Source organism: Salvia hispanica, chromosome 1 (assembly GCF_023119035.1).
Source record: "Salvia hispanica cultivar TCC Black 2014 chromosome 1, UniMelb_Shisp_WGS_1.0, whole genome shotgun sequence".
Classification (NCBI taxonomy): domain Eukaryota; kingdom Viridiplantae; phylum Streptophyta; class Magnoliopsida; order Lamiales; family Lamiaceae; genus Salvia; species Salvia hispanica.
Window position 1 is genome coordinate 40,969,246 of NC_062965.1, and position 23,041 is coordinate 40,992,286.

The 23,041-nt window shown below is 41.2% G+C and overlaps 2 protein-coding genes and 2 long non-coding RNA genes across 4 annotated transcripts; 1 reads left to right on the forward strand and 3 right to left on the reverse strand.

Moving 5' to 3' along the window:
• Window positions 1-202: 202 nt before the first annotated feature.
• Window positions 203-3,296, reverse strand: LOC125201993 (cyclic nucleotide-gated ion channel 1-like). The gene is made up of 5 exons (XM_048100303.1): window positions 3,139-3,296; window positions 2,313-3,060; window positions 1,947-2,242; window positions 1,533-1,881; window positions 203-1,062 (listed from the first exon to the last, which is right to left on the reverse strand). Exons 1-5 carry the CDS (start codon window positions 3,165-3,167, stop codon window positions 424-426), a joined length of 2,061 nt encoding a protein of 686 aa, XP_047956260.1. The 5' UTR covers window positions 3,168-3,296; the 3' UTR covers window positions 203-423.
• A 2,150-nt stretch (window positions 3,297-5,446) lies between these two features.
• Window positions 5,447-7,554, reverse strand: LOC125202350. Its single transcript, XR_007173083.1, has 4 exons — window positions 7,338-7,554; window positions 7,177-7,251; window positions 6,148-6,213; window positions 5,447-5,683 (listed from the first exon to the last, which is right to left on the reverse strand). It is a non-coding gene; the product is annotated as an uncharacterized LOC125202350 (long non-coding RNA).
• LOC125202351 lies at window positions 7,257-7,910 on the forward strand. Its single transcript, XR_007173084.1, has 2 exons — window positions 7,257-7,416; window positions 7,553-7,910. It is a non-coding gene; the product is annotated as an uncharacterized LOC125202351 (long non-coding RNA).
• A 2,129-nt stretch (window positions 7,911-10,039) lies between these two features.
• On the reverse strand, window positions 10,040-11,699 carry LOC125196747. The gene is made up of 2 exons (XM_048095363.1): window positions 10,802-11,699; window positions 10,040-10,659 (listed from the first exon to the last, which is right to left on the reverse strand). Exons 1-2 carry the CDS (start codon window positions 11,697-11,699, stop codon window positions 10,040-10,042), a joined length of 1,518 nt encoding a protein of 505 aa, XP_047951320.1.
• Window positions 11,700-23,041: the final 11,342 nt, after the last annotated feature.

The following is a 23,041-nucleotide window of genomic DNA, read 5'->3' on the forward strand; positions in this document are numbered from 1 at the left end:
TCTTATTGGATTGTTCCGTAAAAAATGAAACGTTTCCTAAAATAGAAATAACATTATCTCTACTTTTCCGTCTCTCTTACTTTACTCTCTTTTCTTTAACTCACAAAACAACACTACATAAAATCTCGTGTCGAAAAGCAATGGTTTCATATTTATTGGAACGGAGGGAGTATTAACTCTTCTTCCAATTCGAACTTACGAGTAAAAAATAGAAAATGATGCTTTTGATGTCACAATTCACATAAGCACAATTCGTTCACTCTCTTTACAGAAGCACAATTTGTTCACTCTCTTTACAGAAGACAATCACAAATGAGCACAATACACAGAAGCAAGCAACACTAGATGATAAAAATAAAAGAAATGCATGTAGCTAGGAAAGTACTATTCTTAGTAAGAAGTCCAGTTTCCATAAGAAACATCTTAGGAAGTGAAATCAGGTTCAGATGGTTTCTGAGGCAGTAAGGTTGGGGAAGGCACATGATGGGCACGCCTCAAATTCCCTATCATGTTTGTAGCAAATCTGGAAGCATAAATGGTGGCTGCCAAACTGGGCGCATGCACCATTGCATCCTTGACCGCCCTCTCCATCTTTCTCCTACAATGCCTTCGCCATGCGGCCTGTATGAAGCACGCCCCCCAAGTCTTCCACTGCTGCGAGTAGAATCTGAAGGTATGCTGCAGCTGTTTGCTGTGGAGACGCCTGAACTGCGACGCCACGCTCTTCAAGTCATCGGGCATCAGGCAGAACGCCTCCACGTCCTTCACAGCTCGAACTGTCCTTGTTGAGATGGGAAGGCTGGACGAGGAGTTGGGGTCCAGCGCCCACGTCAGGAGCTCCTCCCCACAGAAATCTCCCGCCATTAGGCCCACTGCATTGAAGAACCCTGTCCTCCCTCCGTTTGTGGTCACTGTCAATATATTTCCCCTCATTATGAAAAGCATCTCATCCACTGGATCTCCCTCCCGGATTATGATGCTGTCCGCGGTGTAGAGCACCGGCTTTAAGCGGGAGCACAGAGCGTCTAGAAGCTGCTCGTCCATTTTGTCGAACATGGGCACCTATACATTTATATATTGAGAGTTGAGGAGATGGTTTATTTTAGAACTGATATGTTTAGTTAAAATAGTAGGAACTAGTATATCACATTAATATCAGTTGACATGGGACTGTGTCCGCAAATATGAGTCTCATTTTTCCATTTTAATCCGTCTGCGAATTGTAGTCCCTATTCATTTATACTATAAATGGTAATAGGCCTCACATTTCACTAACTCATTTCACTCACGTTACATTAAAACTAATAAATACAACTGAGACTCATATAACATTAACTTTTTTCCATCTACTTTTCCTAACATTTTTTTATACCCGTGACAAAAATAAATGAGACTCATATTCATGGACTAATATATCAGTAGATTTTGTGATGCGAATTGATATAAACGACCTTATCATTTTAACCAACATAGAAATGAACCACTCTGGAGTTGATTATTATATATGATGAGATTGAGTTGAGATTGCTAACCCTTGTGAGCAAAGTCCAGCAGAGGTGGCGCTTGATGTCCCTTCTCAAGTCATTGGGGAGGTTGCGGATCAACGAGTCTTCCTGGACGCCTCTGTTTTCCTGCCATATGTACTGCTCATAGCGCCTCACGCGATCTCGAAGGTGCTCAGGGAGCATGCGGTGTGACATCCATTGCTCTGCGTCGCGGCGTTTCACTCTCATCTCCTCCACCCTAGTAGTGATTGACTGCAGATACTTCTGCATGTTGCCGATAAGCAAGGAAAACAGAATGAGGCCGATGACTGAAATAGCAATCGCAAACATAATCTCCCCCACAAACGTGCTGGTTTTCAGGTTCTGCCCCAATGAACTGCATGCAAGTACACATTACTTAATTTGCATACTCATACTCATACAACAACATTCAAAACCTACCTCAAATTGCGCAGCCCCCACCAAAAGCAGAAGAAAAATTTCCTCCAGAAGTAGTCATGTTCAGCTACGCCTGCCTGAAGAGCATCCAGTGCTATCCCAAAATCGAATTCGCTAGAATTTAACTCATTTTGCTCCCGTAGCGGGCAGGATGAGTTTAGAAACTCCATGTTATTGACACCATTTATGCCAAAACAGTATAAACGATCCACATTGCAACCACTGCTCTTCCCACATACATCGCTCCAACACGACTCCCTGCGCTCCACTGCAAACAGATACCAAAACGCGCCTAGCACCTGACACATCATGTATGTATGTTCAACAAACAGCAAAAAGAAAAAAAAAAAAAAAAAGAATTAGTCCTACATGGCTAGCAAGCATATAGAGGACGAGGTTGAAAGCAGCTCCTGCCCACGCAGTCTCAGTAAAGATGCCGGAAGTTCTAGTAACTTCTTGATACAAAGGATATATCCGCCATATTCTAGGAATGTACTGGAAGAAGATAACGGCCTTGAGCATCTCCTTGGTGACGCGCGAAACAGGGCCGTTGACGATGTGGGTCACCATCAGAATCACCACCTGCGGCAGAGGAAGAATCGACAGGATGTCTACAATGAAGTAGGAGCAGAGGTAGCGCTTTGCAATCTGTTTCGAGTCCTCCACCAGCTCACCCCTCCCAAACACGCGGGAGGAGGGGGCAATGAACCCAGTCCGGAACCGCAGAAGAATGTGAAATATGTACAAGATATCTACTAACGAACGAAGAATGCAAGCAGTTATCTCAATCTTCCTATCCAGAGACAGACAAAATTGGTCGCGGGTGATGACAGGAATGTAGAAGAAGAGAGGATCGAGGGAGACAGCAATGATGCAGGACAGCACGAATATCTTATTCCATCTCTGCAGAAAATTCCCTTGCGGATCCAGAATTCTCCTCTTCTTCCCACTTGGCAAACTTTGAACAAATCCTCGGCTTATTCCAGCTTTGATTGAGCCAAACCTCTCACGACTTGTGTCGATTCCTCTTCTTATTCCACTTGTGATTGAGCTCAAGCTTGGCTTGCTCAATCCAAATAGCTTTCGTTTCGAGTTTCTGTCGGAGTTTTCATTGAATCTGCAACAACAATCAATTATATACTACATGTAAGTTTGGTGTTGTGAGAGAAACAGAGCAATCTTGTTGTGAACTAACCTGACATATTTCTCTCCCCTGAGATTCATAACAGAAACAAGCTTATTAAAATTCAAGGCCCTGCAGAATTCATGATTGATCAGTGGGATTTATGTAAAGAATAGCCCCTCTCTGAGGTAGAAAATTCGTTCATAGACTTTTCACAGGCAAGACTCAAGACTTGTCAGGGAATAGTCTTCAAATATTATACTCCCTCCGTCCCAAGATAAGTGACCTACTTCTTTTGGGCACGGGATTTAAGGAATGATATTTAAATAAGTTAAAGTGGAGAGAGTAAAGTATGAGAGAGGGAAAAGTAGAGGAGAGAAGAGAGAATAAAGTAGGTGGAGAATAAAGTAAGAGAGATGACTTTTTGCTAAAAATGGAAATAGGCCACTTATAGTGGGACATCCCAAAAAGGAATATAAGTCATTTGTCTTGGGACGGAGGGAGTATTATACTATACAATTAGGATTCTCTAATTCTAGGATGATTCAAAACATTGACGTCTATATGAAAACACCAACATGGAAAATTACTAAACCGTGATGTAAAATGTACTCCCTCCGTCCCATAAAAGTTGAGACAAAACTTTTGGGCACGGAGATTAAGAATTTATATTAAATAAATAGGAGAGATGAAAAAAGTAGGAAATATAAGATAGAGTAAAGTAAATGATTGAAATAAAATAAGAGTGATTAGATGTTTTGTCTTTTGTTAAAAAAAGAAATGACTCAACTTTATTGGGACATACTAAAAAGGAATACGATTCAATTTTTATGGGACGGAGGGAGTACAAGTTTGAGCACATATTCCAATGCCATCAATTTCACGATTAAATGCATATCAAAACCATTATTTTAGTCCTTTTCATGACAATCAGAAGTTCAGAACCACGTGTCATCTTTCCGACCGCTAGAAACAATGGCCAAAATCATAGATACTCCATATTTATTTGCAACTATTTGAAAGTGGATTCAAATTGCAAACTAGAAATAAGTTGGTCATATGGTTTATTAAAATCTCTATAGTTAATATTAGTAAGTGAGCACGTTATACACTTAGATCAAAGTTCGTAATAATACTCCCCTCGTCCCATAATAGAAATTACATTTGGTGTGAGTATGAGTTTTAAGAAATGTAAAGAATTGTTGGTTGAAAAAGTTAGTGGAATATGTGGTTCATTATTTTATACTATTGATTTTATAATAAAATATGAGTGAAGTGAGTTAGTGGAACGTGAGACTTACTTACCATTTATGGTAAAACTAAAATGTCACTCTTATTACATGACATATTAAAATATAATGACTCTTATTATGGGATGGATGGAGTATTAAATTTTGAATACTTAAACTATTCATTTAATTTCGATACCTAAACTGTTCATTTAATTTAAATTCCTTAACTGCTCATATAGTCAAATTTGTAAAATAATAATATAAGAAAACAACATGGTTGGTTGCAAGTGTCCCGATTAACCTAATTAACGACGGATTTAAGAAATGGAACTCGTGGAGTAAAAAATTAACCTAACGTATCATTCAAATGGTCACCTTTCATTTTATTTCGCAGCTTTAGCTTACACATAAATGTATGTTAATATCAAAGATCTTCAAAGAAGAAGTAGTAATTAAATTAATTAAGTTAAACAATAATCAATCATTTTGTTTGCATACTGAATTGAGTTTAAACCAAAATAAAAATTAATAGAGCGTAATTGAATTATATAGAAGACTTCGCGGATCAAAATGTTTAGACAGATGTTAGGTGGCCAAATTCACTGACGTCGTTCTGAATTTTGATAACCCTTTAAGCTTACAATTATACCTGGTCCTTGTGTATTTGTATACACATAGAAACATGACCTTTCGAAGTCAATTATATGCTCTCTCTATCTTTTATATAAAAAATATTACTCGTTCTATTCTTCGTGAAAGTTCTATTATTCGTGAAGTGATTTATATTTCTTTTTGAGACGTCCCAAGCTAAGTAAGTCATTTTCTTTTATGGCATTCTCTCCTCTAATGTGGGATAGTTAAAACAGTTTAGGTACATCTTTAAGGTACATGCATAATATTATGTCTCAAACAGGGAAGCCAAGACTAAATCTTTCACCAACTTGTTCGCCTTACACCACTTGAAAAATGCATCTCGAACTTCCTTTACGGAATGGAGAACATGAATCGGTGAGTATAAACTTTAAGTTTCGACGATGAGTCACGACCGCCCTTTAGGGTTAATAAATACGAGTGGTCGCGACTTAAAGAAATTTAAAACAGACAAGAATAAGACTAGGGTTTTCATTAAAAGTTTGACCGATAATAAGTAATCAAAAAGAAACGACAAGAGTTTGACATTATCAAAAAAAATAAGTCTTAAATTCTCAAAGATAAACGGGTTCAAAGTTAAACGAGAAATGAGTATAAGTAAATTCCAGCGGAAGCGTTCAAGAGGAGCGGCGTCGTGTATGAAGACACTACGTCACCCAAAGTTTAACGATAAGCAATTAAGATTTCAAATTTTATTTGTGCTCAACACCAGCAAGTGCTCGTCGCCGCTCAACCTGCACATAAAGAAAACACATGCAGGGCTGAGTACTATAGAAATACTCAGTGGACTACGCCGAAAACAAGTTATAAATATAACATTTATCATGCCAATAAGTAACCGTCGGGGTTTTAATTTTAAGAAGGCCCGAGGCACTAAAAATCATTTCCAATGTAAAAAGTCGACTGATCAGTCATTTTCCCATAGACGTTTACCATATCTGCTCATACATGACTTGGAATGTGGCCACAAACCAAGCCACTAGACCGGCCAACCCGTACGCTGACACACGGTCTACCATAGGTGTACACTAATCCAAGTAGGGTTTGCGGCCCTACAAGGACCCGAATTCGATTTCAATAATGAATGGCAAATGCCATTCCAGATAGGCACGTTAAAATTTAATAAGGCATGATAAACACAACATTCACTTCCATATATAAGCATTTAGGACAATGTCCTTATTTAAAGAAAGCCCACCTCAAAGCGCTAAATTCTCAACTATATTCTTCCCCTTGGTATCACGTTTCGCGCCCAAGAAATCACCTTTAGGTATTAAAAGACACATATATTAACATAAGAAAACCAAGCAATAGCAAAGATGCATGCATCCTATGTCTCCAATTATTTTTCTTGGTTAAGATTATAAGTTCTTATAATTATTTCGATTAATCCCGACCTCTCACGCTCCAACAATTTATCAAAGAGAAAGACTCTGCCCAGAGAATTTAATTACACCTATCCCACTTCAAACAATTCTTTTAAAACAGTTCAAGACAATAATTTAACAGACAATAATTTAAAATGGCCCAACACCCTAGAATTCAAATAAAAGAAACAAGGCCCAAAAGATTTAAATAAAGGAGTGAACAAAAATATTAGAATAGTTAAATACTCCCATTCCTGGAATAATACAATTATTCCCTCCACTACTGATTTACTCATACATAACAAATAAATAAATAAAAAAAGAAAAGAAAAGAAAGTAGTGACCAAAACTTATACTCCTCATTTGTTTACACGTACTACACACCCTATTCCACTTTTTTTTTAAAAAGAACAGAAACCAAAATCAAAGGATTAAAATAAGAGAGGGAGTAGAATACTCCCAAATCCAGAAACCGTCTGTTACCCTCTTCTCTCTCAACTCTCTCTTTCACATTCTTCCTCCTCCAACAACAAATTCTCTCTCTCGATTCACCACACAAATTGCACAGAGGGTTTTAGAGCCTCTCCTTCAAAATCTCGTCAATTCCCCACATAACACAACACGAATTGAAAGAAAAACTAGAGTTCCGTCGCCCTGCACCAAAGTCGACGCCGCTGCTATTATGCGTCGCCGGTCAGCTCGGCAGCCCCGATTCCACCCCGAACGACCCCGATTAAACTCACAAATAAGTTATTAATTTGATTAAGTTGATTGTTTTAATTCGGTTTCAAGTTTTGACGGATGCAACAAAGTGGTATGCTTGATGTTTGGGGAATTGAGAGAAATGGAGAGGTTTATACCTTCACTGAATGAATCGGTTTAGGCAAAGATTGAAGCTTCTGGTTCTCCCCCTTTCTGGATTTGGTTCCAAATTTCTGTCAGAAAAAAAAAATGGTTCCGATTGAAAACGTGAGTTTACCTTATGAAGAAAAACAGGGGAGGAACATGGAAGGATATTTACCGTGGTGAAACTTAGATTTGGTGAGGAAAGAAGATGAACTCCTCCCTACTGCTCCCTCCGCCGTTCTGGTGATTCAAAGGTGAGAAAAGAGTGGCTGCGAATTTGTGTGAGAATGAGAGATTAGGGTATGGGGTTTATATACCGTGTATTGAGAATAATTTGGTGATTGATTTCAATTGATTGTGGTCTGAATTTTTGGAAAGATTTCCTTGCAGATTGCTAAGGAAGAGCGTGGCGGCGTGGGAGGAAGGAGATTGGAATTTTATTTGCTAAAAGGAATAAAAATAAAATACTTCCTTCTGAAATGACGGAATGAATGAATTTTTTTTGGAAAAGGGATTTTGCAGAATAAAGAGGGAGAAGAAGAGATGGAAAGTCTTGGTGAGCAAGACAAGGAATAGAGTTTTAGTTAAAATTAATTTGGGCTTCAAGCACCGGTATTTTTATTTAAATTGTGTAGCCCGTAATTTATTCTTTTGTAAGATTGGACTTATTCAATTTATCGGATCCAACACGGAATTGAGTCCAATAAATAATCCTCAAGGAAAGGATTTAATTAAATTCACATTGTGATTTTACTATCACAATTCTCGAGCTCTCATAACAAATTATCAATCATCCGAAAGTCATTAAATTCACCGCACATGTATTATTCAAAAAAAAAAGTCACGTCACATATTCATATATTCAACGAAGTTGACTCAGTCAATCCATAATCATAACTCCGAACCAAATTAGGTCTCAAAGAAATCACATAACAATTCCACTTGTCATTTAATTAACGGACTTCACGACACTAAAAGGAATAAATGCAAGCACTTTCGGGTTCGAAAATTAGGGTTCAAAAAGTGGGGCGTTACATTTCAATCGAGTTCCTAGCTCTTGTTGTAGACTGATCCAAAATCTTGAGGTGAATTTTGGATCACGGTCGGATGTGATCGTCACTGGGACTCCATGCAATCGCACTATCTCGTTATGTAAATCTGAGCTAGCTTGTTTGATCCATTAGTTATGGGGATCGGTATGAAGTGCGCACTCTTAGTGAGTCGGTCTATAATTACCCAGATGGCGGTATTCCCTTTCAGAGTCCTTAGCAACCCCGTCACAAAATCCATGGCGATGTGCTCCCATTTCCACTCGAGAATCTCTAGTAGTTGCAACTTTTCATACGGTCGTTGATGTAGAGCCTTCACCTGTTGGCAGGCTAAGCAGCGCTCCACAAATGTCGATATATCCCTCTTCATACCATTCCACCAAAAGGACTTCTTCAAGTCTTGATACATCTTGGTGCTTCCCGGGTGAGCAGTGTAAGGAGTCTCATGTGCTTCACTCATGATTTCGTTTTTGAGTTCTTCATTATTCGGTATGCACAATCTTCCTTCGAAAGTAAGGGCATTGTCACCTTCTTCGCCAAAACTCCCTGATTCGCCGGTTCTTACTTCTACACGAATTTCCTCCAATTTCGCATCCATCCGTTGTGCTTCAATAACTCTCGACCTGAGATTAGGTTCAACCACCAAGGTGGCGATTCTCCCTTCCACTGTCTCAGGTGCCTTCACCACTTCCAACCGCATCTTACTGAACTCACGTATCAGACTTTCTTCTTTGGTAATAAAAGTAGCTAGTTGGGGATGGTTCCTCCGGCTCAAAGCATCTGCCACTACATTTGCTTTGTCGGGATGGTAGTTGATGCCACAGTCATAGTCCTTCACCAATTCGAGCCATCTTCGTTGTCGCATGTTTAAGTCTTTTTGCTCGAAAAAGTACTTTAGACTTTTGTGGTCCGTAAAGATTCCACATCGAACTCCGTAGAGATGATGTCTCCAAATCTTTAAAGCGTGTACTACCGCTGCTAGCTCTAAATCATGGGTTGGATAGTTCAGCTCGTGTGGCCTCAATTGCCGGGATGCATAGGCAATCACTTTGTTATTCTGCATAAGTACACACCCAAGTCCCACCTTTGATGCGTCCGTGTATACCACATAGTTTACTCCAGGCTCTGGCACAGCAAGAATCGGTGCACTAGTTAGCTTCTCCTTCAAAAGTTGTAAACTTGCCTCACACTCCGGAGTCCAGTTAACTTTTACTCCCTTCTTAAGTTGTTGGGTCATTGGTCTCGCTATCTTGGAGAATCCCTCTATGAACCTTCGGTAGTACCCTGCCAAACCCAGGAAACTCCGAATCTCATTCGGCGTTGTAGGAGCCTTCCATTGTTGTACCGCCTCGACCTTGGCGGGGTCCACTCGGATTCCTTCTGCCGACACGATGTGACCAAGGAAATTTACTTCCTTCAACCAAAACTCACACTTGCTGAATTTGGCATACAGTTTCTCACTCCTCAACGTCTCCAAAGTGATCCGCAGGTGATCTTCATGTTCCTTTTCATTCTTCGAGTAGACGAGTACATCGTCTATGATGACCAAGACAAATTTATCCAGGTATTGGTGGAATACTCGGTTCATCAAATCCATGAACACTGCAGGTGCATTCGTCAACCCAAACGGCATTACAACGAACTCATAGTGGTCATATCGTGTGCGCAAAGCGGTTTTCGGTATGTCCTCCCTTCGTACCCTCAATTGGTGATATCCGGACCTCAAGTCCATCTTTGAGAATACACCGGCTCCTCGAAGTTGATCGAACAGGTCATCTATCCTCGGCAGTGGATACTAGTTCTTGAGAGTCATCTTGTTCAATTCCCTCTAGTCGATACACATCCTCATCGATCCATCCTTCTTCTTGACAAAAAGCACAGGGGCACCCCACGGTGAAACACTTGGTCTGATGAAACCCAAGTCCATAAGTTCTTGGAGTTGTATCTTGAGTTCTTCCAACTCTTTAGGCTCCATTCGGTATGGTGCCTTAGACACAGGTGCTGATCCTGGCTCTAGGTTGATTGTGAACTCCAATTGTCGATCCGGCGGTGGTCCAGGCAAAGCTTCTGGGAAAACGTCCAGAAATTCTCGCACAACGGAAACATCTTCCACGTTCCTTTCTCCCTTCTCCTCTCCTTGAAGGTATACAAGATAAGCAGGACGCCCTTTCCTTACCATCGCACTAGCTGGAAGCGCAGAGATTATAGATGTTCGCCGGTTCATTGAGATTCCATAGTATATGATTGGTTCCTTCCCCGGGGCTTGTAAGGCTATTTGTCTTTCTTTACACCGAATAGTTGCAAAATTCGCAGCTAACCAATCCATTCCCAAAATTATGTCGATATCCCCCATTGCCATGACTTGTAGGTTGTGAGCAACTAACTTAAGTTCTCCCATAAAAATTTCCACGTTAGAGCATGTTCGAGAAATCTCTATTACCCCTCCCACTGGTGAAGTCACCATCATCTTATGTTCAGATTTACTAGCAGGCACACTTAATGTGTTCACACACAGTTCAGATATGAAAGAATGCGATGCACCGGTATCAAATAATACAACAATAGGTGTGTCGAGGAGTTTTTCCCATACCTGCCAGGTTTTCGTTCTCGTGACTCCCTTGTTCAATCTTGGGTTGTTTTTGTCTCAAGGAATATGCTCTAGCTTGGGAGGGAAGTCTTGGGCGGTAAGGTGGTTGCAGTTGCAGAGGTTGATCACGATTCACCCTCGGTGCCGCCGGTGGTGCCCTCTGCTGCTGACGGAATCCTTGATTATTATGCCTGGACCCGGTTCCCACGCTCTTGCTTGGACACTCTCTAGAAAAGTGACCATTTCCTCCACAGTTAAAGCACTTAATAGTGTTCTGCACTCTACACTCCCCGAAATGGTACTTGGAGCACACATTGCATTGTGGTGGTTTGGGTCGGAAGTCGCCCCTCTGATTAGATGAATTTTGTCCTCCCCCATATTGTGGTCGGTTTTGTGTAGGGCGGTACCTCTTGTTTTCATAGTGAGTTCTATTCTCATCCCACTTCCTCTTCTCTCGGGAATGTTGTGGCGGTGGTAATGCCAATGTAGTGTTTCCCGTTACTTTCTCCTTGGACATAGCTGCCTCAACATCTAGTGCAAGGGCTAACGCTTCCGCATATGTAAGTCTCCCACGAACAGCCAATGCCATCTTTATCTCATGCCTTAGACCCTCACGGAACTTATCGGCCAACTTCTCGTCCGTATCCACACGTTCAGGCGCATACCTAGTCATGTCGCAGAGTGCGCGGTCATACTCAGTCATAGTCATGCGCCCTTGGGTTAAGTTGTAAAACTCAGCCGCCTTTGCCTTTCGGTAGCTCTTTGGTATGTATTTGTTGTATATCTCTGTCTTGAAGTCTTCCCACGTCATCCTATCCACTTGGTCTCGCGGCATAGTCTTCATCTTGGTATCCCACCAGAAGTCGGCCGACCCAGTCAGTTGGTAGGTGACACAAATCATTCGTTCCTCGTCGTTACACACCAGGATTTTGAAAATGCGCTCCAACGCGCGTATCCAAGTTTCTAATTACTTTGTACGTATAACCGTCTATAACACTACACTTACTCATATAAGATTATTATTTAAAATAATAGGAGTACTACACTAACGCAACTCAATACTGGAATCTTTAATTATTTACGGACAATTAAATGTTAATGTATCATGAATAAAATTTTAGTTTGTAATAATAATATTGATAGCACTTGTGAGTTAGTGTTAATGTTGTTTATAAGGAAAAATTTTAAAAATTATGAACTATTGTGGCGTTGCTATCAAGTGAAGTTATATTATTATTCATTCATGTAACGACCCGCCCATCTAGGGTATAATAAATGCGGCGATCGTTAACTAGGCGGACTTAAATGCATCAAAGATCATAGGCTAGGGTTCCATTTAAAAAAAAGGGATTTAACCAAAGCATTTAATGAACAAATAAGAAGAAGAAGAATAATGCCTTAGCAAAGAAATCCAACCAAAAAGGCTATCGCAATAAATGCTCATCAGAGTTTCCAAAATAATTCCAACTGTTTCATATCCAAAATATTCCCACGAAATAAAAGTATTCATCCCAACCAAAAGATAACAATTTTTCATAAATTATAGCGGAAGCGATCAAGAGAGAAGTGAGGCTATGTATGGAGACACAACGACACTTTAAGTACCAACAGATCATCTTATTATTTTCTACTTAACACCGCCGCCCGCTCGTCACCGCTCAACCTGCACATAGGGAAAACACATGCAGGGCTGAGTACTATAAACATACTCAGTGGACTCATGCCGAAAACAGTTTTATCACAATTATAGTTATCATGCCATTTTCAAGTATCCATCGGGGTTTTAACTTTAGAAAGAATTCAAATCCTAATTTAATTAGGATATGACAATATCTTCTTAGATATGACAAGATATGGTAAGATATTCTAGCATATTTGTATTTATTCATGGAATAGAATAAATAAGAGATCAAATAAATAAATAATTCCCTCTTCTCCAATATATGAGATTTTCGAAAATCTCATGGGAAAATCAAAGTGGTGGTTCGAAAATTCCATGTAGGATTTATAGAGTATTTGGACTTTGGATTTAATTTGGATAATTATCCCAATCAAATAATTAAATCCAAGAAAAATAGGATTTCTTCTCCAATAATCATGATGGCCGAAAATTTCCACACATTTAAAATAATACTCCTATTTAATTCTCACTCATCCCTTAGGAAAATAATTCACCCACAATTATATTTCTCCGCATCAAATATTCACACCCAATCAATCATTTCTTCACTTTCTCTTCTTTTTCTCAACGCATTGACCTTTCAACGGCCACGTCATATTTTCCCATCTTTGACTATTCAATAGCCACGTCAACATTTCAACAAGTTGACTATTCAACTCAATCTCAATTCTCATACGCAATTAGGTCACAAAGACACTATGCAATTAATTACTCATCAAATAATCCACATATCATAGCATTTAAGGCATTTAATGCAAAAATTTTATAACCCGAAAATTAGGGTTTGAAAAAGTGGGGCGTTACATTCCACCACCCTTAAAAGAAATTTCGTCCCGAAATTTGGTACCTCATGGAAAAAGTTCCGGGTACAGTTCCTTCATCTTGTCTTCAAGCTCCCACGTGGCTTCTTCATATTCGTGGTTCCTCCATAGCACTTTCACACTAGCAATGGATTTATTTCTCAAATTCTGAACCTTTCGGTCCAAGATCATTTGGGGTCTCTCTTCGTAGCTCAAGTCGGAATTCAACGCGACTTCTTCGTAGTGAATCACGTGCTTCGGATCGAACACATATTTTCGCAACTGCGATACGTGAAAGACGTTGTGCACGTTTCCAAGACTTGGCGGTAGCGCCAATCGATAGGCTACGGGTCCTATTCCTTCTAGAATTTCGTAAGGCCCGATAAAACGTGGTTTCAATTTTCCTTTAACACCAAAACGTGTTATCCCTTTCGACGGGGACACTTTAAGAAAAACTTTATCACCGGCTCGAAACTGTAAGTCAGTTCGTCGGACGTCAGCGTATGACTTTTGTCTGTCCTGGGCTTCCTTTATTCTCACACGAATTTGTCGAACAACTTCAACCATTTCTTCGACCGCATCGGGTCCTAGCACCCGTCGCTCTCCAACTTCATCCCAGTAGAGCGGCGATCTACATTTTCTTCCGTATAAGGCTTCATATGGCGCCATGTTGATTGTTGCTTGGAAGCTGTTATTGTAAGCAAATTCAATTAGCGGTAGTACGGTCTCCCAACTTCCACCGCGGTCGAGTATCACGGCTCTCAACATATCCTCGAGAGTTTGGATCGTCCTCTCGGATTGCCCATCGGATTGCGGGTGAAACGCCGTGCTAAAATTCAATCGCGTTCCAAGCTCGCGCTGTAGACTAATCCAAAATTTCGATGTGAACTTCGGGTCACGATCGGACGTAATTGTCACTGGAACTCCGTGCAATCGCACGATCTCCTTTATGTAAATCCGAGCCAGCTTGCTCGATCCATGAGTTACCGGAATCGGTATGAAATGCGCACTCTTCGTAAGTCGATCTATAATCACCCAGATTGCGGTGTTCCCATTTAGGGTCTTCGGCAAAGCCGTCACAAAATCCATGGCGATGTGCTCCCATTTCCACTCGGGTATCTCCAATGGTTGTAATTTTCCATGTGGTCGTTGATGTAATGCCTTCACCTGTTGGCAGGCTAAGCAACGTTCCACAAATGCCGCGATATCTCTCTTCATGCCATTCCACCAAAAGGACTTTTTCAAGTCTTGGTACATCTTCGTGCTTCCAGGGTGGGCAGTGTATGGAGTTTCATGAGCTTCGCTCATGATCTCGTTCTTAAGTTCTTCGTTGTTTGGCACGCACAACCTTCCTTCAAAGGTGAGGGCGTTGTCGGACTCCTCACTAAATTTTCCGGATTCACCGGTTCTCACTTCAATTCGGATTTCTTCTAGTTCCGCATCCATCCGTTGCGCTGCAACGATTCTCGTTTTCAGATCTGGTTTAACCACCAAAGTGGCAATTCGCTCTTCCACTGTTTCGGGTGCTCTTATCACTTCTAATCGCATTTTGCTAAATTCTCTTATCAAGCTCTCCTCTTCCGTTAGAAAGGTAGCTATTTGCGAATGATCTCTGCGGCTCAAAGCATCTGCCACTACATTTGCTTTGCCGGGGTGGTAGTTAATGCCACAATCGTAGTCCTTCACTAGTTCGAGCCATCTTCGTTGTCGCATATTCAAGTCTCTCTGCTCGAAGAAATACTTTAAGCTCTTGTGGTCCGTAAAGATTTCACATCTAACTCCGTAGAGATGATGCCTCCAAATCTTTAGGGCATGTACCACTGCTGCTAACTCCAAATCGTGCGTTGGGTAATTCAACTCGTGTGGTCTTAATTGTCGTGACGCGTAGGCGATCACTTTATTATTTTGCATCAATACGCATCCTAGTCCAACCTTCGAAGCATCGGTGTAGACTACGTAATTCACTCCAGATTCGGGCACAGCTAACACTGGCGCGGTTGTCAACTTTTCCTTCAACAGTTGAAAGCTTGTTTCACACTCTGGGGTCCAATTCACTTTGACTCCCTTCTTAAGTTGTTGCGTCATTGGTCTCGCTATCTTAGAGAATCCTTCAATGAATCTTCGGTAGTATCCTGCCAATCCTAGGAAACTCCGAATTTCGTTTGGTGTTGAAGGCGACTTCCATCGTTGTACCGCCTCAACCTTGGCGGGGTCCACTCGGATTCCTTCTGCCGACACAATGTGTCCTAGAAAATTCACTTCCTTTAGCCAGAATTCACACTTGCTGAATTTGGCGTATAACTTCTCGGTCCTCAACGTCTCCAACGTGATTCGTAGGTGCTCCTCATGCTCCTTCTCGTTCCTTGAGTAGACTAGCACGTCATCTATGAAGACTAAAACGAATTTATCCAAGTACGGATGGAATATTCGATTCATCAAATCCATGAACACCGCTGGGGCATTCGTCAATCCAAACGGCATCACCACAAACTCGTAGTGGCCATATCTTGTGCGAAACGCAGTCTTGGGTATATCCTCCCTTCGAACTCGTAGCTGGTGATATCCGGACCTCAAGTCCATCTTTGAAAAGACTCCTGCTCCTCGCAGTTGGTCAAACAAGTCGTCTATCCTTGGCAGTGGATACTTGTTCTTTAGGGTCAACTTGTTTAGCTCCCTATAATCGATGCACATCCTCATTGATCCGTCCTTCTTCTTTACGAAAAGTACTGGTGCGCCCCACGGCGAGACACTAGGTCTAATGAAACCTAAGTCCATGAGTTCTTGGAGTTGTATCTTTAATTCCTCCAACTCTTTTGGCGCCATTCGATATGGTGCCTTTGATACGGGTGCGGCTCCCGGTTCAAGGTCAATCGTGAACTCCAATTGTCGATCTGGCGGTGGTCCAGGTAACCACGTCACCCCGCGGGGTGTGTGGAACCTTCTGAGACTGCTGAAGGTCGGCTCCGAAAGGAAGCTTCTCGAATGTTCCAAAGCTTTTACTGAGTTCATCTACCCGCACATTAGAGGCGGCGGCGGCGGCTCTATGCTCAGAGCATTCGAGCGTGTTTACAGAGAGAAGAAGATCGGGTCCACGGATGGTCTGAGGACTTCCTCAAGGACACCTCGCTGAATCTGATGTTTGCCGGGAGAGACACGACGAGCACGTGCCTCACGTGGCTCTTCTGGCTTGTCGCGCAGAATCCGGGAAAAACGTCGGGAAATTCTTGCACGACAGCAACATCTTCCATCTTCTTTTCGTTCTTCTCCTCTCCATGGAGGTAGACAAGATAGGCAGTTCGCCCTTTTTTCATCATTGCGGTCGCTTGAAGCGCGGATATGATGGCGGTTCGCCGATTCGTCGAGATCCCATGGTATATGGTGGGTTCGCTTCCCGGAGCTTGTAGAGATATCTGCCTCTCCTTACAACGAATCGTCGCAAAGTTCGTTGTCAGCCAGTCCATTCCCAAGATTATATCGATATCCTCCATTTTTATGACTCGTAAGTCATGAGCAACTATCTTAATTTCTCCCATAACAATTTCTATGTTCGAGCACGTTCTAGATATTTTCTATCATTCCTCCTACTGGTGAGGACACCATCATTCTATGTTCAGATTTGCTAGTAGGCAAGCTCAAAGTGCGCACACATAATTCAGATATAAACGAGTGCGACGCGCCCGTGTCAAACTGATGGGGTTTGGTGCCCCTTGCACTTTACGTATACAAGCAAGATTCTATTCGAGCGAAACTTGCTCGAAACATGCTTTTCAGTATACCAAACCTAACACAAACAACACAACAACAGGGGTGTTGAGAATTTCGCCCATACCTGTCAAATTTCCTTTTCCACGATCTTCTTGTTCCTTCTTCGGCTTTTTCTGTTCCAGCGCGAACGCTCTAGCTTGGGGAGGAAGTCTGGGGCGGTGAGGTTGTTGTTGCCGCGACGATGAGTCGCGATTTCCTCCCGATTCATTCGGCGGTGTCCTCGCTTGTTGACGGGATCCCTGATCGTTCTGTCTCGACCCAGATCTTACTTTGTTGTTTGGACACTCCCTAGAGAAGTGACCGTTTCCTCCACAAGTGTAGCACTTGATCACATTCTGATATCGGCATTCTCCAAAATGGTACTTAGAGCACACATTGCATTGTGGTGCCCTCGGTCGGTAGTCTCCTCTCTGGCTAGACGTACGCTGCCCTCCTTCGTACTGGGACCGATGTTGGCTCGACTGGTGCCGTTTTCCATCGTGCGAAGCTCTAGGCTCATCCCACTTCCGTTTCTCTCTGGAGTAGTGCGGTGGGGGTAAAGACGAAGTAGTGTTCTCCTTAGCTTTCTCCTTAGGCATTGCTGCCTCAATATCTAGCGCAAGTGCTAACGCTTCGGTGTAGGGGAGTCTCCCTCGGCTGGCCAACGACATTCTTATCTCGGGTTTCAGTCCCTCACGGAACTTGTCGGATAGCTTCTCATCGGTGTCGACTTGATCGGGGGCGTACCGGGTCATGCTGTTGAGCGCTCGATCGTACTCGGTCACCGTCATGCGTCCTTGAGTCAGATTGTGGAACTCCGATGCCTTTGCTTTTCGATAGCTCTTCGGCACATACTTGTTGTATATTTCCGTCTTGAAACCTTCCCACGTCATCGCCTCTACTTGGTCTCGTGGCATAGTCTTCGTTCTAGTATCCCACCAAAAGTCGGCTGCCTCAGTCAGCTGATGGGTCACACAACTCATGCGTTCTCTATCGTTGCATCTCAAAATCGCGAAGATGCGCTCTATTGCCCGGATCCAAGATTCAGCCTTGGCCGGTTCTCCCAATCCGTCAAACACAGGTGGCTTTTGCTCTAAGAATAGTTTCACGATTTCTCGATCGACCGGAGGCGGCGGAGGCGGAGGATGCGGGATGGGTTGTGACACGCTGTCCTCTTCCTCCGTTTGAGGAGTTGGTTCTCGGTGGCGTCTTGGTGGCATTCTGATTTATCAACACAAAACATTCCCATGATTCTAACAATAGTCACGTGGTATAGTTGAATAACAAGGTTCATGGGTCAATTGTTTTAGAGTATATGGCCAAGCACAAGATATCAAAAGTTCGTCACGTAGACGGATTGCAAAGAGTAGTGTCAATCAACATTGTTACCAAAAATCGGCTGCGTCAAGGTTATCAAAGATCAATGTTCCATATCATCAAGGCAATTGCACTTAAGAAGCAGTCGTACAATTTAAGTGGCGAGTACAGGGCGCCATAAGGTATTCAAAAATGGTGGTGCGACAAGAGGCATGATGCGATGGCATGATAACATAGTGATAGATAGTTTGTACCATGTACGAAAGGCAATCTATTGCATCAAAAATAATATCTCCCCATGGCATATAAATCAAAAACGTTGCCTCATAGAGGTCTTAGTATCAAGTGCAGAAAAACGAAAGAGTAGCAAAATCATAAGGTAGAAAAAAATCGACAAGTCAATCCAAAAACATGGGGAAAGCCAAAACAAATATTCCACGACTATCAATCCTAGTCGATATCGTTCATATCCTCCTCGGGGTCATCATCCTCATCCATTTCCAAAGCGGGTCCTTCCTCGTCCGGTCCCTCATTCTCGCCATATTCACCAACATCCGGGGGCGGCGGAGTGATCGCACGCATGTCCTCCACGTTTCCATGGATAATCAAAGGGTTAGCTGCATTAGCCTTAAGTCTTGGCCTATTGGGAACACGATCAACATGCGGCTCCTTATCGCGACGATACCTCCATCGGCGGGCCTGTCCCGGCGGATACTTGTGCGGTGGGGGACTAAGCGGCGGTCCATCCCTTGCAGCTGCCATGGCTGGGAGTAGCACTCCTATCAAGCCGATTATATCGCCTCGAGGCTTATACTCCGGCGGACTGAACCATGTATATGGCAATGCAGCTTGGGCAGTCCATTCGCTCCAAGGACTCGGCAGAGTGTGGATCAATCTCGAGATCCCCGCGTGATGGGTAACTCCTCCATACGCGTATGCATCCATCCAGCGATCGTAGAATTCAGTGACGTAGGTTAGGAGAAAGGACTTTCCATCCCACTCAAACTCTTGGTAGGTTTCGACAGGGAAAACCTTGTTCTTTGCGTAACGGTCGCGCATCGGTGCGTAATAATGATTAGGCATCTACAAAAGAAATCTCAGCATCAGAACAAGGATCGAAGAAAATATCAATAGTGTATAAGATTTCAACTGATGCTGAGAGTACGATGGATATATATATATATATGTGTATGCGTCGAACGACGGAGGTGTGAAGATAATATCATATCAAGAAATAACGGAATTTCCTTTCCGTGCCAAAAGGTGTGTATATATATATATATTTTCGCGTTTCAACGCTTCGCAATTCGTTCTCATAAGTCGCTCGCCTCGTATTCGGCGTTTGATGCCTCCAAGTTCGATATTATCACAAAATTTTCATTCACGACACGACTTACAACTATGTATAGCAGCGTGCTCAAGTTCATTCTCATAGATGTCGTTCATCACATATCACGCAAATCACAAATCATATAGAATTTTCATAGAGTTTTATTCGTTCAACTCATAACAGTCTCAACATATAATCACTTGCATAACAACATTTATCATTTGTTTTGCATAATCACATTTTGCAATTTCGCATGCATGCATAATCATCATTTTATACTCCATCACAAATATCCAAATATATCAACAACTCCCATTCGCTTCAACTTCCAATATTTCATAATTCAAATCAATATTCAAGAGATACTTGTTACCTCATTCATCGTGGTTGAGCGGAGACGAGTTGCGGTGTTGAGCCTTCGACGATTATCAATTAATCAATTTACACAAATTTCAGATTTCTAATTCAACAAGACTCTTGGGTCCAGAGCGGAAAGAACGATCGCTCTGATACCAACTGTAACGACCCGCCCATCTAGGGTATAATAAATGCGGCGATCGTTAACTAGGCGGACTTAAATGCATCAAAGATCATAGGCTAGGGTTCCATTTAAAAAAAAAGGGATTTAACCAAAGCATTTAATGAACAAATAAGAAGAAGAAGAATAATGCCTTAGCAAAGAAATCCAACCAAAAAGGCTATCGCAATAAATGCTCATCAGAGTTTCCAAAATAATTCCAACTGTTTCATATCCAAAATATTCCCACGAAATAAAAGTATTCATCCCAACCAAAAGATAACAATTTTTCATAAATTATAGCGGAAGCGATCAAGAGAGAAGTGAGGCTATGTATGGAGACACAACGACACTTTAAGTACCAACAGATCATCTTATTATTTCCTACTCAACACCGCCGCCCGCTCGCCACCGCTCAACCTGCACATAGGGAAAACACATGCAGGGCTGAGTACTATAAACATACTCAGTGGACTCATGCCGAAAACAGTTTTATCACAATTATAGTTATCATGCCATTTTCAAGTGTCCATCGGGGTTTTAACTTTAGAAAGACCCGAGGCACCAAAATATATTCTTTCTCAAATATCACGGTCGCGCAACCATTTTTCTCATCGACGTTTACCATATCCTCATTCTACATGACAAGGAATGCGGCCGCAATCCAGGTCACTAGACCGGCCGACCCGTACGCCAGCACTCGGTCTAACATTGGTGTACACTAACCCAAGTAGAGTTTGCGGCTCTACGAGGATCCGAATTCGATTAAATCAATAGTGGCATAGCCACGAGGGATAGGCACGACAAAACAAATCAAGGCATGATAACACATATTTCATTCTCATCAATATCAGTTTAGGACAATGTCCTTATTTTAAAAGAAAGCCCACCTCGTCGGCTTATCTCGAAAGTATTCTCTTCTCCTCGTTTATCACGCTGAGAGCGCGAAGTATCACCTTTAAATTAGGCGTATCACAAATCAGTTTCAATCATTGATCTCAAATCATGCATGTCTCCCATATTTCCCTTTTTCCCATCGATTATTTTCAAAATCATCACTCAAAATCAAAGTATGATTATCATATCGTTTTTATTCAAATAACCACTCCAAAATTCACCGATAACTCGTGTCACGCATGAGTGTTCCACACACACAACACACGCACACGATCACAACACATGTGCACGCCTCCCGAGGCGTGCACACACACACACACTCTCGGTCACATACACACACACACATCCATGCATCCCAATTTCATCAATTTATTTCCCCTTCACTCAATCTAAATGCATGTGGACTCAAGAACACCGATTAATCGGTAGAAGAAGAGGAGATCAATAATTAAAGTACCTTTTTCCAAAAGAACGAACGGTGGAAACAAGGAATTAGTCTTGATTCTTCAATAATCTCTTGAATTTCACTTGAATTCTTCTCAATTGATGAAGAAATCTTGTAGAAAAGTTGAAGAAAATATGGAGAGAGTGGGGGAGAGATTTTCGAAATTTATGAGGAGTGGGAGGCGCCGGTTTCTTGATCTCTAGGGTTAGGGTCTCTCTCTTATTTATAGAGTGCCAAATAATAATATCCAATAATTGAATAAATCAAGATTTGGAAGATATGGAGAGATTTGTTGGTTGTAGAGGCCGAAAATTTGTAGGATGGTTAGGAGAGAATTTCGAATTCTAGGCTATTAACTTAGCCTATGATTTAAATTCAAATATTTCACGGAGTAGAATAATATATCACGGATCAAGAAAAATAATTAAATCTCCCCAATATATATATCAAAAGTGGCGTGTATTGTTCCTCTTCCAACAAGGAATAAATTCAAATCCTAATTTAATTAGGATATGGCAATATCTTCTTAGATATGACAAGATATGGTAAGATATTCTAGCATATTTGTATTTATTCATGGAATAGAATAAATAAGAGATCAAATAAATAAATAATTCCCTCTTCTCCAATATATGAGATTTTCGAAAATCTCATGGGAAAATCAAAGTGGTGGTTCGAAAATTCCATGTAGGATTTATAGAGTATATGGACTTTGGATTTAATTTGGATAATTATCCCAATCAAATAATTAAATCCAAGAAAAATAGGATTTCTTCTCCAATAATCATGATGGCCGAAAATTTCCACACATTTAAAATAATACTCCTATTTAATTCTCACTCATCCCTTAGGAAAATAATTCGCCTACAATTATATTTCTCCGTATCAAATATTCACACTCAATCAATCATTTCTTCACTTTCTCTTCTTTTTCTCAACGCATTGACCTTTCAACGCCACGTCATATTTTTCCATCTTTGACTATTCAATAGCCACGTCAACATTTCAACAAGTTGACTATTCAACTCAATCTCAATTCTCATACGCAATTAGGTCACAAAGACACTATGCAATTAATTACTCATCAAATAATCCACATATCATAGCATTTAAGGCATTTAATGCAAAAATTTTATAACCCGAAAATTAGGGTTTGAAAAAGTGGGGCGTTACAATTCATGTAGTATATTTGTCCTTTTGTTCTTTCACTTATGAATTTTTTTTATTTGAATATTATAAGCTGTGATTAATTTGTATAGATTATGTTTTATTATGTTATTGAAGTATGATTGTTATATTTGCTTTAGATATTCTAAAGTATACTAATCGATATTTGTTTTTCTCTAACCTTATATTTAATTATTTGAAATATTGTTTTATTTATCAAATCAAATGTTATTATATAGTACTATTTTTTATATTTAAACTTTACTCAATGATACCAGTTCTTATTTTCATTGACGTAATTAGTACGAGAAAATTATATGACTCGTGCATAGCACGGGTGATAAT